This window comes from Leptonychotes weddellii, chromosome 6 (assembly GCF_054177405.1).
Source record: "Leptonychotes weddellii isolate Sample4059 chromosome 6, ASM5417740v2, whole genome shotgun sequence".
NCBI lineage: Eukaryota > Metazoa > Chordata > Mammalia > Carnivora > Phocidae > Leptonychotes > Leptonychotes weddellii.
Window position 1 is genome coordinate 113,574,674 of NC_138374.1, and position 13,795 is coordinate 113,588,468.

The 13,795-nt window shown below is 53.2% G+C and overlaps 1 protein-coding gene across 1 annotated transcript in view; it reads left to right on the forward strand.

Annotated features, from left to right (window-relative positions):
- The window catches only part of LGR6 (leucine rich repeat containing G protein-coupled receptor 6), a 119,406-nt gene that overhangs the window by 93,142 nt on the left and 12,469 nt on the right, over positions 1–13,795 (forward strand). Inside the window, exons 7-14 of the mRNA XM_081823204.1 lie at positions 4,130–4,198; positions 6,188–6,259; positions 6,468–6,539; positions 7,792–7,860; positions 9,331–9,402; positions 10,701–10,766; positions 11,753–11,824; positions 12,257–12,328. Coding sequence (XP_081679330.1) covers positions 4,130–4,198; positions 6,188–6,259; positions 6,468–6,539; positions 7,792–7,860; positions 9,331–9,402; positions 10,701–10,766; positions 11,753–11,824; positions 12,257–12,328 — 564 coding nt within the window. The remainder of the gene's footprint in view (positions 1–4,129; positions 4,199–6,187; positions 6,260–6,467; positions 6,540–7,791; positions 7,861–9,330; positions 9,403–10,700; positions 10,767–11,752; positions 11,825–12,256; positions 12,329–13,795) is intronic.

Below are 13,795 nucleotides of genomic sequence, written 5' to 3' on the forward strand. Positions count from 1 at the left end.
GCCTGTTGGTGGGTATTGAGGAGGGCACATTCTGCATGGAGCACTGGGTGTTATGCACAAACAATGAATCATGGAACACTTCATCTAAAACTAATGATGTAATGTATGGGGATTAACATAAGAATAAAAAAAAAAAAGGGATCATTCAGGCATAGAACTTAGTGCCCCGCACATCATCAGTGCTCAACCAAGGGTGTCCTGTGGATGACTTGGAGGCAGGGACTCCAGTTAGGAGAATATACAGCAGTCCAGGGAGACACCCCTCCAGCCTCACCTCTAAATATTGCCCTTTGCTCAACCAAACTATGCCACGTGTTCTCCAAACTCCACGGCACATACTTCCTATAAACCATTTCTCTCTCTGCTTGATGCACCTGTCCTTTCCTTCGCTCTACCTATTGAACTCCTGCCCTGCTGTCAAGATCCGGTTCAAATGCCACATCTCCACGAACACCTCCTGGTCTTCCCTACTCCGTGTGATCTCTGAAGGTCCAGCACCTGCCACGTCGTGCCGAGGCCACTCATCTGATTGTCTTGTGCATTTGTCCCTACTGGACTATTTCTCACCTATCTCTCTACCTTCCACTTTCCCCCGCAGAATGCTCTGCATATTTTGAGCAGGCAACAAACATCCATTGCACTGAATTGAATCCATCAGGGGCAAAGAGAGTTGCAAAGACATGTTCCCTGGACAGTTAGAGCCAGAGAGTACATCTACACAGCACCAAATGAAGCAGGGCTTCGCCAATTACCCAGGTCATTGAATGTGTATAGATGTCCAAATGGGAAAATTCAGGCCACCCCACTGGTATGTAGTTTGCAGTATTTCTTTTGACATTTGCAGTTTTTATTCTCCTTTTAGCTCACATGCCTTTTACTTTTTGTCTTTTCCCACTGTCTGGTAGGCCATTCCTGGCGGAATTCCTGTCCAGAAACTGCCAAGGAAGGCTGAAACTACTCAATTTGGCTGCCTGGACATGAGTCTAGTGAACTGTAGAAGGCTTGGTGATAGCAAAATCACGTGGGACTTGTCCCCTGGTCTCTGGGGCCCTGGGCAAGCCTCACAGTGCCTCTCAAGATTCTCTAAGTGCCTTTTCTGACATCCGCCTCAAAATCTTAAGGATGTTCTGCCAAATATCCTAGATACTCTTAAGAGCCCATTAATGCTTTTCACCAATCCATTTATCTAGACCTTCTCATGTATTCATTCTACAAATATTTGTTGAGCTACTGTTTTGTGCCAGTAGTTTGGTGTTTAGAAGATGAAACAAAGTTTCCATTTTCAAGAAACGTTCATTCTAGCGGGGGGAAGAAAATAGACACATATATGTCAGATATCAATATGTTCTATGAGAAAAAGAAAAGCAGGGTCTCTTGTTACCTGTGGCTACATAACAGATCAGCCCAAAAGATAGCGGTGTGAAACAGTCATGTATGGTTTCTCATACGTTTGTGGATTGGCTTGCCTGGGGAGCTTTGCTGCTGGAGCCTTCCCCTGGGCTCACTCATGAGGCTGCAGTCAGCCAGAGGTTCAACGACAGCTAGAGGCTCTGAGAAGCCTCATTCACAAGTCTGTGAGTGGGGCCTTGGTGCTGGCTGTTGGCCGGTCCTCTCCACATGGCCCCTCCACAGGAGGATGGCCCGGGCTTCCTTGCATGACACAGGCTGAGGCTTCTCGTGACTTCAGACCAGCTCACACCATGGCCTCTCTGCCTCATTCTGTTGGTCAGGGCCAGTCACAAGCCAGCCCAGTCTCAGGAGTGGGGAAGTAGAGGCCACTTCTTGATTGGAGAAGCCACAAAGGACTTGTGGCCACGTTTTCTTCTCCAGCTTTATTGAGGTATCATTGACATATTGCGTAAGTTTAAGGCATACAGGCTGTTGATCTGATACACTTACATATTGCAAAAGGAGAAGACTTGTGATCACTTTTAATCTACCACACAGGGTAAGGGAACTTGATTGATGGACTGTGCTATATTAAATAGAGCAGTCAGATGAGTCCTCTCTGATGAGATGTTATTTGGGCAGAGACCTGAATGAAGTGAGGGTGTAAGCCATGCAAATATCTACAGTGTTCCAGGGAGATGGAATGGTGAGCTGAAGCTCTGAGGTCAGGCCAGTGCAATTCTTTGCATTTACGATAACACCGCAATAGGAAGGCTTTAAGGGAAAGTGCTCTTCTGTTACTTATCCATTTCTCCTTGTGTGACGGTAGGGAATTCCTGAACGGGCTGAGCAGAGTTAGAAGGGGGACCCTTAATTTGGAGACATTGAGATATGAGGGTGGATCCTTTATAAAATCTAAGACCAGAAAGAGTCCATCTGAGCGGATCAAGTTTTGAGTCATTGGAAGGAAAGGTGTAGGATTCACGAAGGAACGGAGCAGAGCAGAGCAAAGCGGGAGGGTTTATGCTGTAATTACCCAAGATCACCATGGGAGTCTGAGTGTAATCGGGTAATTAGTGTGTGTTGGGGGGGGAGGTGGAGAGGGGGCACAATTATCCAGCTCACTGGCTGCCAGACGGTTGTCACTGCTCTTCTGGCCCTTGGGCTGGGTTTCTGGCTCTACCTGTGGACTATTAAGTGTAATGACCTTGTCATGTAGGGGAACCTGTCATTATCTCTGTGTTAACATAGTATTTACCCACAGAACCTGCCAAGTCACTCTGTGATTAAAGGGCCTCAGCATGGTCCCCTGCCCTGGCATTGGATAGTCCTCTCATGAACGTGGTCAGGGCAGGGATGGCTTGAAAAGACTGAGAGAAGTTGGGCTGGGGTCATCCTGGGGGGTCAAGAGGGACACTGTACCTGAGACTGTACCACAGACTTCAGCCACAGGAATCTGGAGACACCGAGGCAACCCCCGCACAATCAGGCACATTTCCACATGGGGCTAACTCATTGGCCACTGAGGGAAACAAAAGTCAACTTTAAAGTCTTGAAAGTTAAACAAATATAAATAAAGAATAACAATAAAATCTTGAAGGTTGAGGGGCACCTGGCTGGCTCAGTTGGTGGAGCATGCAACTCCTGATCTCAGGGTTGTGAGTTCGAGCCCCACATTGGGTGTAGAGATTATTTGAAAATAAAAATCTTTTAAAAAATAAATTTAAAAAAATCTTGAAGGTTGATTATCTCTTCTGAAGTCTCTCATAGCAGTGGTAGGGAGAGAATCCCATCACGTAACATAGAGCAAAACTCCCGGAAAGTCTTCTGTGGCTCTTACTCCCTACTCCCCAGTCTCCTTGTACTGTCTTCCCCACAATGCAAGCACTCCTCTTTTGGCAGGGCCCCCTTGTTGGTCAGGGCCAGTCACAACTTGGGTTGCTACTACTTTTTCTTTTAAGATTTTATTTATTTATTTGAGAGAAGAGAGAGACAGAGTACGAGCGAGAGGAGGGGCAGAGGGAGAGGGAGAAGCAGGCTCTCCGCTGAGCAAGGAGCCTGCCATTACAGGGCTCGATCCTAGGCCTGGGATCATGACCTCAGCTGAAGTCAGACGCGTCACCGACTGAGCCACCCAGCCACCCCTACTTGCTACTACTTTTTAAAATTGCCTCCATTGTTTGCTGATTGTATGTGTGACACATGTTCATTGTAAAAAAAAAAAAAAAAAATCAGGAAATGAAGAAACGCATAAGCCATCCTGCCACCACCCAAAGATAAGAAGCACTGATCTTTCTGATAGACACGGCAGAGGCCGTAGCTAGCCAAAGTAGTCACCTGACGGAACCTTCCAGAATCCCTAGTGTGGGTGACAAGGCGGTAAAGATGGCTTCATTCTCTCCTCTGTCCCTTCCCCAGCCATTGATGTCTCCAAAGGCTTGAGGTATTTTCCTCAGCCAGTGGGGACTGTTCCTGAAGGAGTCAGTTCCAAGTATCCATATCCCTCATGGGTATCCTCAAAATAGTTCTGCTGCCAGGAAGCCTTCAAGCCTGAGGATTTGTGGAGTAGGAATGGAATATGAACATTCCAAAAATGTGTTTCTAGGCACTGACAGCTGGATCTGACAAATTGGAAAACGCATCTCTCCGGCCAATCCCAGAGCCAAGTTTGTGTTTCTCAGGGGCCGTGACATGCCCTGTTAAGCCACCCTTCTAATGACGGCTCTGCTTTCCATTCCAGAGACCTGAATTATAATGAGCTGCAGGAGTTCCCCATCGCCATCCGGATGCTGGGCAGACTGCAGGAACTGTAAGCATCTCCTGGTTTCCGGGGGTGTCCTCTTCTCTGTTCTCCCAAGGGCAGGGGCTGACGCCTCCAGCCTTGGGCCTCCCTCACACCCTCATCTCCTGTGGTCTGTAGAAACTGGAGCTGGGTGCCCTCCCTGGCCCCCAGCACGGGTCTGAGTAGTCACAGACCTCATTAGTTTGGCATGGAGCATTTCCGAGTAGTGTGTCATCAGCAGAAATGGCCGTGGGCCCTTCCAGCCCGGAGAGACACATGGCACACGACACCTCCTGGTAGGCTGGGCCTGGCACTGCCCCCACCTTGGTTGGGGTGCGTCCAGAGATGAATGAGAAGAGGAGCTGGGGGCTGGTTAACTGGGTCACTCCTCAGCACCTGATTCCAAGGAGGAGATGAGAAGCTGGATGCAGTTCCCCACGGACACCTCTTCTTTTTATTCTGTTTTAGCACCAACTGTGCCAAGCCCTCTGCTTGCTACTAAACATAATCAAGGATTCAGATAGACCTGGGCTATCCCCGAGGACCCTTTAGGTCTGTCAGGGACCAGGACAGAGCAGCTTCGGGTTGGTATATAATTCCGGCCCTAATTGTACAGTAGTAGCTAAAATGACCGGGAATCCCGAGTGACGTGGAAAGAACATTGTGGATGAATACTTCTGAGATTAGTCTTACAGGATGGATGGGATTTAGGTGGCCATGATGGGGGGTGGGGGTTGGCCTTTCAGACAGAAGAACCAAGTAGGTAGAGATTGGAAGTTCAATGGGCAGAGAGATGACCACAAGAGAGACCAGCCTTCCTGGAGAAGAGGCTCTTGGCAAACAGTAGGAGATCTATTGTTAGTAAAGCGGCACCAGATTAAGGGAGCCTGACATTTCTGAGCAGAGCCCCACACTTTCAGGCAGCCTAGCATCTTTACTCAAACTACCGTCTGAGACCTGCTGGACCAACCCCATGCCATGCCCCATCCCCCCCCATCAGAAGCTGGAAGGTATGAAGGCCAGTTGTGTGTAGCAGATAAGGAGCAACCAGACCAACTTGGGGGAAGGGTCGGAAGTCCTCCACTGCCAATGAGTCCCCAATGAGTATAGGTGTGTCTGTCTGTCTGTCTGTCTCTGTATCTCTACATCTACTGAGAGAAAGCTGCTTGAGGACAAGTTTAGAGAAACTTCTAAATCTCTCAGAGCTTAGCTCAGCATTAGACATAAAGGAAGAGTCCAAAAACATATAACGAGCAAATTCATGAAGGACTGAGAGAATGAGGAGAGCAGCCTAGGCGGGTGGCACGGGCTGGGGGTGTCTGGGGGGACCTGTGGGGAGAGCATGAAGGTGGGAATAATAAGGGAAGGGGAGGGAGGAGAGAGAGGAGGTGGAGGCAAGGAAGCATGAGGAGACACTAGAAATCTCCAGTGAAAAAAAGGGTGGCTGGTTTCTCATGTTTCTCAGTCCAACTTTTATCTTAAAATGTTTGCCCCAACTAACCAAACTCATAATTCCTGGCTTCCAGAGCCCTGGACACTGAGCTGGTACCTCCTTCCTTCTGCCGTTGCCCTTCTAGATTCCTTAGTCTCCAGGTCTGGAGGCCAAGCCAGCCTCCATTTGGGGAACATCTCTCATCCCTGCAACCCCCAGAAGCTCTGTTTTTCTTACACACCCTCAGCTTCCTCTTGGGGACCTTGCGGGGTTCCCTCCACAAATGACTGAGGAGAGGACTTGTCTCCTGGGATCTGAACTCAGCCTCCTGCTCCCAAGTTGCTCCCCGGCCCCCCGGCTCCCTGAGCTCCACTTTTCACTCCTTTTACAAGTGTCAGAGAAAAGGACGGGTGTGTTATGGAATGGACACGTCCCAGGCAGGAGGTGAACCCCAAATCTCCAGGCTGACGTCTCTTTGGTCTTATGGCCTTCCTAGTCAGCTTTCCAGAAGCTTCATGGAATTCCATCTCTCCCTCTCCACACCTCTCTCCAAGTCCTCACTGACTCATGGTGTTGTCTTCCAGAGGGTTCCATAACAACAACATCAGGGCCATCCCAGAAAAGGCCTTCATGGGGAACCCTCTGCTGCAGACAATGTGAGTACTCACTTCTCCCATCTCTTGGTGCGGAGCTGTGTTTGGGGGAGGGGGGCCGGGGCTGGGGAGGCCGGACTCTGGGAGGGGGTGCCTTCCGCTGTGTGCTCTTTCCCCGTCTCGTGGGTAAGAGGACGAAGCAGAGATCGGCCTAGGTCCCAGCTCAAAGGACTGAATAACTAAATTCGGTGTTCGGGTCTTTTTCTCCCAGACACTTTTATGATAACCCGATCCAGTTTGTGGGAAGGTCAGCATTCCAGTACCTGCCTAAACTGCACACACTGTAAGTTGGACCTCCCCCAGGCCTCCCTGCTTCCCGCCACCTCCTGGCTCCCTTCTGCAGCTCTCACACGTGCAGGCACAGCCCCCACCACAAGGCCTGGTCTTCGGTGCTGCAGCCTCTGCTCAGGCCTATTCCCAGATCTGGCTGCACCGAACAGCCTCCCTTCAGCTCCCCACGGCTTCCTCCCAGATCCCAGATGAGTGAAAGAGGGCCCTTCTCCAGAGCCCAGGAGTTTTATCTGGCCTCTTCAGGGTCCTGCTCCGGGGAGCTGTTCCATAAATACTTGCTGAAGGAACCAGTGATGGGATAAGGGTCTGGTTCTCCAGTGACCTTGGAGCATGGGTCCCTCGGCCCTTTGCTGCACCACCTTCACTGCTTTGGGCCCGACGGCATTCCCTTGTTTCCTTTCTCCCATTCTTTTCATTCCCAGCCCAGGTTCCGCTTCTTCAAAAATCTTCCACGGATTACACGCCACACATGGCATCCCAGGAACATTACCAACATCTTCAAGCACACACTTCGCTTTCATGTCCATTATCACGTTTCGTTGTCACTCTAACCGTGTGAGGTGGGTGGTGGTAGCACATTTTGTAGATGGATCCCGAGGCTCCCGGGCTCTGCTCTGCCATGAGCTAGGACCCTGGACTCCAGATCCGAGAGGCTCCTTTCTGGACCCTACACTGCCTCCCTGTGGTCTGGCAGGACCCGTTTTTGCTGTGCCTGGTTGGGTCCCTGTCCTCACCGGTAGGGGACAGCAGGGAGGGGAAAAGCCATCAGTCTAAAGCAATCTAAGAGAGAGCTGGTGGGAAGGTTGTAATAAAGCTTTAGTGGATGATGATTTGGGGGAGACCCTATCTCAGGCTCTAATAAGCAAACACCCGCAGCCAGGAACTTTTTCAGAAGCTCCCATGCTGGAGCCTTTTAGACAGACACCATTGCCATGTCCCTTGCCTGTATTTTTTTTCTTTGTTCATTTGTTGTGTTTTGCATGCTGGGGCCCAGATGCCAGGTTGTGTTCTCCCGTTGGGGGCTCTTAGGGGCTGGGCCAACTTAAGGAAATGGAAGTTTGGACCCTGCTGAGCCAAGCTCCGCCCCTACAGGGCCTGAGTAGCTGGAGTATTTTGAGGCTGGGGGGAAGGATAACATTTCCCCAAAAGGTAGGGTCTCTCAAGGGGAGATCAATGATGGTGGGGAGCCCAGATATCGAGATGCTCTGACCCCACCCTTCTGAGTTTGTCGCATCCCTTTCCAGATCCCTGAATGGTGCCACGGACATCCAGGAGTTCCCAGATCTCAAAGGGACCACGAGCCTGGAGATCCTGTGAGTGGATACACTCAGCCTCTACCCCATCTGTGCCCCTGCTTCGCCCGCAGGAGCTCTTCTGTCTGCCTGTCCCCCAGAAGGCTGCCCAGATCCTCTGCTTACCCCTTATCTGGCCTGCTTCTGCTGCTGGCTCCAGCCTGGCCCGGGGGTCACCTGGCTCAGCCCCAGGGGCCCATGGCCATCTCCTGATATGGCACTGCTGCAGGCAAGGCCGGAGGTGGCAGATGGTTTGAGGGTGAGGAGGCTGGTCTTCTCATGACCATGCTTGGATTTTTCAGGCATGACTTCAGAGTTCCTAACCCCAAGCTGTGAGCGTGCTGAGGACCTGTGACAGGGGGAGCAGGGTTGTGGAAACACATCTCCTTTGGCTTTCTTTCTTTTTTTTTTTTTTTTAAGATTTTATATATTTACTTGAGAGAGAGAGAATGAGAGAGCCTGAGGGGGGGAGGGTCCGAGGGAGAAGCAGACTCCTCGCTGAGCAAGGAGCCCGATGCGGGACTCGATCCCGGGACTCCAGGATCATGACCTGAGCCGAAGGCAGTCGCTTAACCAACTGAGCCACCCAGGCGCCCTCCTTTGCCTTTCTGAAGCGTGATTCCAACAAGGATTTTCTCATGTTTTCTATTACTATAGCCTGTAGAGTAGGGGAGGGGTGTCAGAGCACAGTAGGCCTTCAATACATTTAAGAGGTTGAATGGAGCAATCAAGCAAACACCCAGAGTGAGTGGTAGGAAGCCAGCCGGCCTGCCCCATGTCACACAGCTCATTCATGGCGTGGCTGAGACAGGAACTCTCTCTCTTCTGTGTCTCTGTTGTCTTCCCCTAGATTTGCTGGCATCTGGAAAATTTTCCATGAGGGAACTAATAGTTCCCCAAGAATGACCTTGGCCTTGGGTCTTTCTTGGGACACCCTGTCCCTAGCCAAACCTGCCCCCACAGCCCTCTCTGTCCCAGCTCCGGGTCCTTCCCTTCTTTTCCACCCCTTCCCCCTTCCCCGGGGCACAGGGAGCAGACTCCATGCGTGGTTCCCATGGCTCCGCTGGGGTTGTTTTGTTTCGTCTTTCCTATCTACTCCCTGCCCACGGCTATCCCCCCTCTCTAAGGAGGGCAGAGGAGATTCTAGTTCCTGTCCTATATACCCCGTGTTGCCGGCGACCACTATGAGACAATGGGTGGGGACACGATGGGTGGGTGGGGTGGGCTGTCTGCCAAGCAGAGAGCCCTTGGGCTGTGTCTCTCTCTGTCTGTTGCCCACCCCCACCCGCCTCCAGTCCCAGGGGAGCTCTGTGCTCAGATGCCAGGCCTGCTGCTTTCTCTCCCTGCGGCCCCACGCCTGCCCTGTGCCTCCTGCCCCTTCTGTCAGCTCAGAACTCCCATGTCAGTACCAGGCCCGGAGCTGGAGATGGGGGAGCCGGGGATGGCAGGGCCCTGGGCCCGCTGCCAGTTCTGTCTCTGCTCTCTCCGCAGGACCCTGACCCGCGCAGGCATCCGGCTGCTCCCACCAGGGCTGTGCCAACAGCTACCCAGGCTCCGAGTTCTGTGAGTGGCTCACGAGCATTCTCCAGTCTTGGCATTGTGCCCTTGCTCCCATGGGCTGGCAGGGGCCCCTCCTGCTTCTGTACCCCTGGGTTACCTCTCTTTCTGGAGAGTGAGACAAGTTGGGCTTCTGCTGAGAAACTGCCCGGGAGGGACTGGGCTGTCCTCTCTTGTTTGGGGCAAAAGGACAATGGCCTTTGGACTCAGACGAGAGTTTGAGGCCCAGCTTTGCCACTTACTAGCTGTATGAATTTGGACTCCCTCTCTAAGGTCTCAGGGCTTCGAAGCCTCATCAGCAAAATGTGGATAAATGTGTGAGGGTTGAAAAAAAATGTATGTCCAGCACATAGCACGTAGTGCTAGGACATACTCGGTGCTCAGTTGGTGGTGTTACTTATCCAGTAAGAAGACCGTTAGTCTCTTCTGGAACCATAGAGGTATTTAAGTGGCCTGTGAAGTCAAGGGGAGCTTTCCTCTCCCTCCTGAATCCAATCGGAATCTGAGGCTCTTCCGCATGGACCCAAGCCCACAGCTCAGGATGGGGAGACTGGCCCAGGAGGCGTTGCACATGCAGCAGCGCTAGACTGGGTGTCTGGGGACGTGGGCGCCAGACCCAGCCTTGCCACTGACTGGCAGTGTGTCCTTCGCGGGTTCTGTCCCCTCTCTATGCCTCGGTGTCCTCATCCGTTAACGAAGGGGTTGGGTCCCATGAGCCCTACAGGCCCCAGCTTTCCCTCCCTGGGACTCTGTGCGTGGGGACTACAGGTGATGTTTACTTGGGTTGGCGTTGACCAGCTTGCCCAGTAAGGCCTGACATGGTCCCTGCTGACCCTCTCAGAGTCTCTGCACCCTCTGCTCCTTTGCTCATCTCCATGCCCCTCTCACTTCCTGTCCCCCTCCCCCCAGGACCCTCCAGGGTCCCCCAGGCCCTCATGTGGTTGAGGGCAGCCTTGCTGGAAAAATGCCACATCAACCCCATCCAGGCCCTGCGGTGAGGAGCGGGACTCAGCAGGGGGAAGGGAAGAGAAGTCTCATTGCCATGAGGTGTGTCAACAGCCACATCCCTGCAGGGTCCTCCCAGCCCTTGGCTGCTTGACAGGAAGGCACGTCCTGGCCAGAGCTGCTTCTCCTGGTCCCCAACTTCACCTTCACCTGGTCTCAGGTCTTCACCTGCCTCACCTGGCCCTTTCTTCCCATGCCAGGAGAAGTGGGGGGCTCTCCTTTCCTCCTCCTAGTACGCGGGGGGTGTAGAACTGAGCCAGGGTCTGAGCCTATTGTCTCATCCAATCTCTCTTCCCCAGGGAGTTGTCCCATAATCAAATCGAGGAGCTGCCCAGTCTGCACAGGTGTCAGAAGCTGGAGGAAATGTGAGTTGGGGGGGCAGGGGCAAGGTGAAGGCATGCGAGCCAGACTTGGGGCACGTCTGAGGGGAGGGGGTCAGCGTGAACACTCAGACATTTCTCCCTTCTCTGAGCTTGTTATATCCAGGGGTTGGGCTGGGGGCTCAGCAGAGGCCTAGACGAGGCCTCCAGGGACCACAGATGATGGGCCCACGCAGACAGTCCCAAGGTGGCTCACTGAGGGTCAGTCACAACGATGAAAGTCAGTAGTGATTTGGGCCAGTGGGGGGCCAGGGTCAGGCACATCAGGGCTGGGAGGCAGGACACAAGTGTGTCTTTGTGCACACGCACACTTATACACAGGAGGAGAAACCCAGGATTCACATTTGACAAGGAAAAAAAATCACTTAAAAATTGCTCTAAGTTCTTTTCACCCAGCTTCTGTTTTTTCAAACTTGCGCTGGGTCTCCTGAGTCTCCCATGTCTGTCCCCTGACCCTAGGCGGGGCAACGCCTTTTGGGGCCCAGGCAGGATAGGGGTGTGAGGGTCTGTCCTGTTGGTCTAGATGCCAAAGGAAAGAGGGTCTTCAGCATTGCTGAGGTACAGGCTCCATCTCCCATTCAGAGAAGCAGTCCACTGAGCTCTGCTCCCCAGCTTGGGCCAGCCACTGGGTCATCCAAGGGCGGGGCAGTGTTCTGCTGCCGGACTAAGGTCTGGAGGACCCAGGGGCGAGGTTGGCTGGGCTGGGAGCCAGCCCCGGTGGGAACCCTGGAAACTGACTCCCTTTTGGGCCACAGGGATGGTTTTGTGGCTTTGTCTCCTGACCCACTTACCCAAGGCAACCGGATCCCCTTGTGCTCCCTTTAATTCTGGTGACTTCCGCGGGCTGGGCCCTTTCTTCCCATGCCAGGAGAAGTGGGGGGCTCTCCTTTCTTCCTCCTAGTGCATGGGGGGCGTGGAACTGAGCCAGGGTCTGAGCCTATTGGCTCATCCAGTCTCTCTCGCTGCCCTAGCGGCCTCCAACACAACCGCATCTGGGAAATTGGAGCTGACACCTTCAGCCAGCTGAGCTCCCTGCGAGCCCTGTAAGTATCCTGCAGCATCCAGGGGTGGGCCCTACAGGGGCCCCCTGTGCCCCTTTCCCAGGCATGCTCCATACCCATAGCACACATGGCGGTGGCATGCACAAAGCCTCCCTGCTCTATATCACACACACACACACACACACACACACACACACACACACACACACGAGGTGCCTCCCCCTCCAGATGGCTTCTGAAGCCGCTTTTCCAGCTGGTACCCAGGAGTCGATGAGGCTCTGAAGCCAATCTGCCAAATCCCTTTTTCTGTCGCCACAGCCAGGTTCGGAGCCAGGCAGCAGGTGCCTTCCCCAAAAGGCTGAGAGTTCTGCTACTGGGGGCGGCTCAGATGGGGAGTGAGAGGAGAACTCAGGATGGGAACAGTGAGTCCTCCACATGTTGCTGGTCCCACCTGTAATACCTCTCTGTCCACAGGGACCTGAGCTGGAACGCCATCCGGTCCATCCACCCTGAGGCCTTCGTGACCCTACGCTCCCTAGTCAAGCTGTAAGTGCTCACTGCATTCTCCTCCCACTTGATGGAGACCAGTCAGGACCGTGGGCTGGCCAAGGGGGGGCAGGAGGGCCCCCCCCAGAGTAGGGACATGCATGAATGTCTGACCACACATCCTGGGGAGGTGGCCTCCAGCCTCATCAATCATTCTGACAGTCCGTTTGACAGACTGGGGGGCCTGATAAACAGAGAGCCTGCCTCCTGCAAGCTCTGGAATATCATCTGCTAATGTTTGGCAACATTTTGGCAGCCTCAGCCCTCCCAGTGCCCCCCTGTCTTGGGCCCTACCCCAGCCTCTACACGTCCCAACAAAGGATGTTCGAGCCCGAAACTCCTTCACGACCTGGGACAGTGGCAGCAGTTGTGGGAACCCAGGGTCTCAGCTCAGCAGTCCCCTGCATGAGCAGTAACTCTAGAGGGCTGCCATTCTGCAGGGTGGCAGAGGATCACAGGTCCCCTAAGTTACATAGGATGCCAACGGGAGCATATAGTGCTGGCTGCATGGTCATTAGGTCAGAGCTGGAAGGGACCTCTGATGGGGCTGCCATGTACTGTCATGCAGGTTGTGTACTGCATGCACAAGGGCTCCCACCCAAGGGGGAGCTGACTGCCTGCTTGCATGTCCTAAAGGTGTGTCCACCCCGACAGGACCCTTTTCTGATTAATGCCCAGACTCCTTATGGGCTAGCTCCAGCCCTGGCCTTGGAGATCATCCAACCCAATCCCTCACTTCACAGGGGAGGCCTCCAGGCCCAGGCGGAGAGGCTCGCTCAAAGCAAGGCCAGAATGCAAGCCTCCCAGGTGGTTCACAGTGCCCCTCCTGTCTGCCAGTCTCTGGGCTCTGGGCCGGAGCCTTGTAAAACTCGCACTTCGGTCTTCCCTCCCCTGTTTGCTCTACTCCTGCCAGATAGGTAGGGTGGATATTTTTATCCCTTTGAAAGATGAGGACATTGAAACTCAGGCAGATTTTTGACTCCCCTTGGTTATGCAGGGAGTCGGTGACAGCAGCAGGTTTCCTGCCTTCCAGTCCAGGCTGTTTCCACGATGCGCAGTCTGTGGTCCTGGTGTTTGGTTTGGAGCCCTGGTTCCCTGTAATGTGTCTCCAGTAGAAGACCATGCATGTCCTCATCTCTGGCTACAAAGCCATCCCTGCAAAACAGAACGGATGACCAAACCCCTGCATGTAGCCAGAGGCCAGCTCTGTCCAATCCCCGACTATGGCCTCCCCTGTCGTCAGAAAAGCAGGGGAATAGGGACAAGCAAGTACAGGCAGATGCCCTAGTGGGTGGACAGGGGCCCTTGCACGGGGCTGGGACCTGGGCATAGGAGCTGTGGTTAAGGGACTCTGTGACCTACAAATGGGGATGGCTTGGCATTACCTTAGAGCAGTCCCTGGTATATAGTATTTGATGAATGAATGAGTGAGTGAGTTATGCGTGGTGCCTCTATAGCTACCCTTGA